This window comes from Branchiostoma belcheri, unplaced genomic scaffold (genome assembly GCF_001625305.1).
Source record: "Branchiostoma belcheri isolate BF01 breed outbred unplaced genomic scaffold, Haploidv18h27 scaffold68, whole genome shotgun sequence".
NCBI classification, from domain to species: domain Eukaryota; kingdom Metazoa; phylum Chordata; class Leptocardii; order Amphioxiformes; family Branchiostomatidae; genus Branchiostoma; species Branchiostoma belcheri.
Genome location: NW_017804331.1, coordinates 1280599 through 1284173, shown reverse-complemented (window position 1 = coordinate 1284173; position 3575 = coordinate 1280599). Strand labels below are relative to the sequence as shown.

The following is a 3575-nucleotide window of genomic DNA, read 5'->3' as shown; positions in this document are numbered from 1 at the left end:
TGTTACTTGTAAGAGTAACAGATGGGTCAAGCACTTGTGGTAACGTTAGGAATTAATATGGCTTGTTGTGCTTACGTACATTGTATAACTTTTATAATGGCTGCTTTATTATAGCATTGAGGAAGGTAATGAAAACCATGATAGTTGGTGCCGGTGGAGTTAAAGTGGGCGTTTACAGGTACTGGTGAATGAAGGACAATGGTGCAGTGTGAGTAGGAATTTTAAGACACCTTTTCATAAGGCCACACCAATTTTAATTTGTTGCTTCTCAGATTTTGTCAGAAAAAATCAGTAGTGAGAGGGCGGAAAAAAAAAAAAAACCAGGCCAAGGCATCCCATGATAGCCGGAAATGTTACAATATGAGCCATGAAGTACAGTAAACATACCAGGCTGGTTTATAATTAAAACAATTTTGAACTTTTAATGAAACAAAAAAATTACATTGTTACATTGAAAAACTTAAGAACTAGGAAGAAAAGGACTTTTTTCAACCATTGGGGCCAAAATATGTCTTTCATTGAGCATTTTGCAGTTAATTTAGAACAAAAAAAATCTTTCTTTTTTTGCAAATCAGAAAAAAATGGACAGGGCGATCCGAGAAGCAACAAATTAAATTGGTGTGGCCTAAGATAGGAAGACTACCATGCAACTACCATAGAGAAGTGATAGGTAACAGGATTATATTGCACCAGGTACCCAGGGTTGACCAATTGTGATTCGTGCTTCATGCAGCTTGCTTATGTTAAATAATATTTATAATATAATAATCATGCAAAGATCAGTTTAAGGACTAAAGTGCGCAAAAGTGCAGGGCATGCAGGTTGTGGTGCTGGGATTGGGGTGCAGGGATTAGGTGCATAGTCGGCTCCATATGTGCAGGGATATGGCTATCCATGTATATCCTACCAGCAGGGACGTCGCTTGCTACTTCCAACTTCTCTTGGAGGTTTTCCGTAGAGTTGGAGCTTGTCTGCTGGGCCGGAGTTTCATCCTTCTCTGCTTGAGTGGTGGGAGACGCAGGTTTGCCTTCCTGAGTGCTGGCAGCCCCGGGGACTTCTTCCTTCGAATTCCCGGATGCATCGGCTTTCCCCTCCGCTGGGGTGTTGGGCTGGCCTGACTCTACTCCTGTGGGCTTTGCTCTTGCATCCTGCTTACCAGAGCTACTTGCAGCTCCGTCATCATTCTCTGACTTCCCATCTGTAGCGGGTACCTCATTTTCTGCGGGTACCTCATTTTTTGCAGGTACCGCTGTACCACCTTCTGCAGTGGTACTTGGGGCGTCATCTTCGTGAATATCATAGGTATCGTTGGTATCTTTATTGATGACATGGGTGGTACCTTCAGTACCTTTGTCAGCAGTAACATCAGAACCTTTGGACGCCATGTTGTTTAGAGTGTTTGCTTCGCCTGCGATTGCGTCCGCTGACTGAGCTTGAGCATCGCTGCTTGTTTTATCACTCCCATCCTCAGTACCACCGCTCTTCGGCATCTTTACATCAGCACTAGGACCAGTACTATTACTGCTAGGGTCTTCCTCTGTTGTAGACATCTCCTCTCCTCCTTGGAGAACAAAGCGACGCAGGGCCTCTTCCTTCAGATGCTGCGTTGCCTCCTGCAGGTTTTTGGACTTGCGTACGGGCGGCGCGCTGTCGGCAGACTTACCCGAGGCGGGGTGAGCCTCAGACTGACCTGAATCAGGGCCCACGGATTCGGCATAATGTTATCAATAGTAGTTTGTAGGAAATGGTTGTAAGTTAGTTGTAGTATTGTTGTCTTAACTGTCACACATTGTATCATGTACGATTGTCAAGCAATAAAGTTCATTCTTTAATTTTTGGTGGATAAAAATGGTGACCATTTCAACTTCAACATTCTCCCAAAGTGAGTTAATTGGTAAAGGGAGATGTACCGAATTTCTTCCTTTCAGGCAAAACACTTGAGGTGAATCATAGAGACATGTACATGTGCCATACCCTGGGTGCCATCCTCCGTAGTTGCCGCCGGCTCACTGATGTTGTTAGCTGCCACTACGGAGGATGGCACCCAGGCTACATGTGCCAGTGACAGGGAGGGAGTCCATTTTCATATCAAAATTGATTAGTTTTTGTAATCCGTATCCTGTGTCTTACCAAGTGAGTATTAAAATATAGATTTTAAGCTCCTCGATCTTACTAAGTGCTTCTGTAATCACCTTCTGAAATTAATACACATCATCTACTTAAAAATGACATACCTTATTCCATCCACTGTGAGTCAACTGCAAGCAGTTTGGTTTGAAAATGGGAGTCCGGATCAGTAAATATCTGATCTTGGGAGTAGGCTATACTAGACACATATACGACAATGATCCTAAGTAACTACTAGTACTATGATTTCAGGTTAGAAGCCAGCTGTTTGAATGGTATCCATGCAGAAGATACTAGTACGCCAGGCAAAGATGGAAAAGTTATCGAAATATACATACTATTTGATATTGAATACATGAATTCTATATCGTTTGAAATTGTTGTTGTCAGTTTCAGTAACAGTGCTAAGAGAGGCCTAAGTTTTAGCGTGATCTTTGGCTATGACACGGTGGTAGACACGTTTAAATACACGTCCAACAAAAAGGGTACGATGTGTAAGATTTCGTCTGTTTGGAGACACTGACAAGGTAGTCTGCTACTGTGTTTTTCTGCACATTCTAATGAACTACGACGAATTCTTTCGCATTGGGGAAGCATATTCCATCCTACTCGAACCCTGATGCTTCCTGCCTCAAAATGCCAGTACTCGGATGCGCTCAGTAATCGCGTACGAAGGTATAACGGCCCTTACCTGCCGTAGTGTCCGCTGCAGTCTCTTCGCTGTCCGCCATCTTGCCGTTTCTCAACAGACTGGTTACTATGGCGTCTGGACGAGACCATTCACACGCGGGGGTGTCCGCAACGTCATGAAGTCTCGTACCCAGGGTCACTGGTGCGACGTCATGCATTCTCGTGCCCAGGGTACTTTGCGACCGAACAAACTTCTTGCGCAGTCTGACACAATCAGAGCGACCTCTTTTGTACCAATTCACCAACCCAGCTTCTACCAGGCTTCAAAATCGGCTGGAATGAGTAGATATTGGCAAAATACACATAACATGCCTAGCCTGGGTTCCATCCTGGTTAGTTTACGTCCGCTCCTACAGTCGCTGTCAGTGGTTGGTGGTAGCGACTGTAGGAGCGGACGTAAACTAACCAGGATGGAACCCAGGCTATAACATGCCAGGAGAGTTGGTCCTCTAAAGTACTTTGCTGCTTTGTACTCCTTTAGTATTAGCAGACCAACTCCACTGGCGTGTCATCTATTTCGTATTTGGCCAATTTCTACTTTTTCCAGCCACTCCTGAAGCCTGGTAGAGGCTAACACCCACCAACTCTCACACATTTATTCCTAAAATATGGTGCCTTAGGCTGATACCAAACTTTTGTTACATGTATATTGTTGTTGTGCATATGATGAAAGTAATTGTGTAATATTGTTATCATAAGCCTTTCCAAACATGCAGAAACATACAAACAATGAAGAAACAACACACCATATTCAGACC

At 43.8% G+C, this 3575-nt stretch overlaps 1 protein-coding gene across 5 annotated transcripts in view; it reads right to left on the bottom strand.

Annotated features, from left to right (window-relative positions):
• LOC109484051 (cilia- and flagella-associated protein 44-like) overlaps positions 1-2935 on the bottom strand; it is a 42322-nt gene extending 39387 nt beyond the window's left edge. For 3 of the 5 annotated variants that reach the window (XM_019787242.1, XM_019787241.1, XM_019787243.1), the window contains exons 1-2: positions 2819-2934; positions 908-1690 (exon numbers count right to left, since the gene is read on the bottom strand). In XM_019787242.1, the coding sequence (XP_019642801.1) occupies positions 908-1690; positions 2819-2858 (823 nt within the window). In that variant the 5' untranslated portion in view covers positions 2859-2934. Of the gene's footprint in view, positions 1-907; positions 1691-2818 lie in introns of all 5 variants that reach the window. The other 2 variants (XM_019787244.1, XM_019787245.1) reach the window with 2 other exon arrangements.
• Positions 2936-3575: the final 640 nt, after the last annotated feature.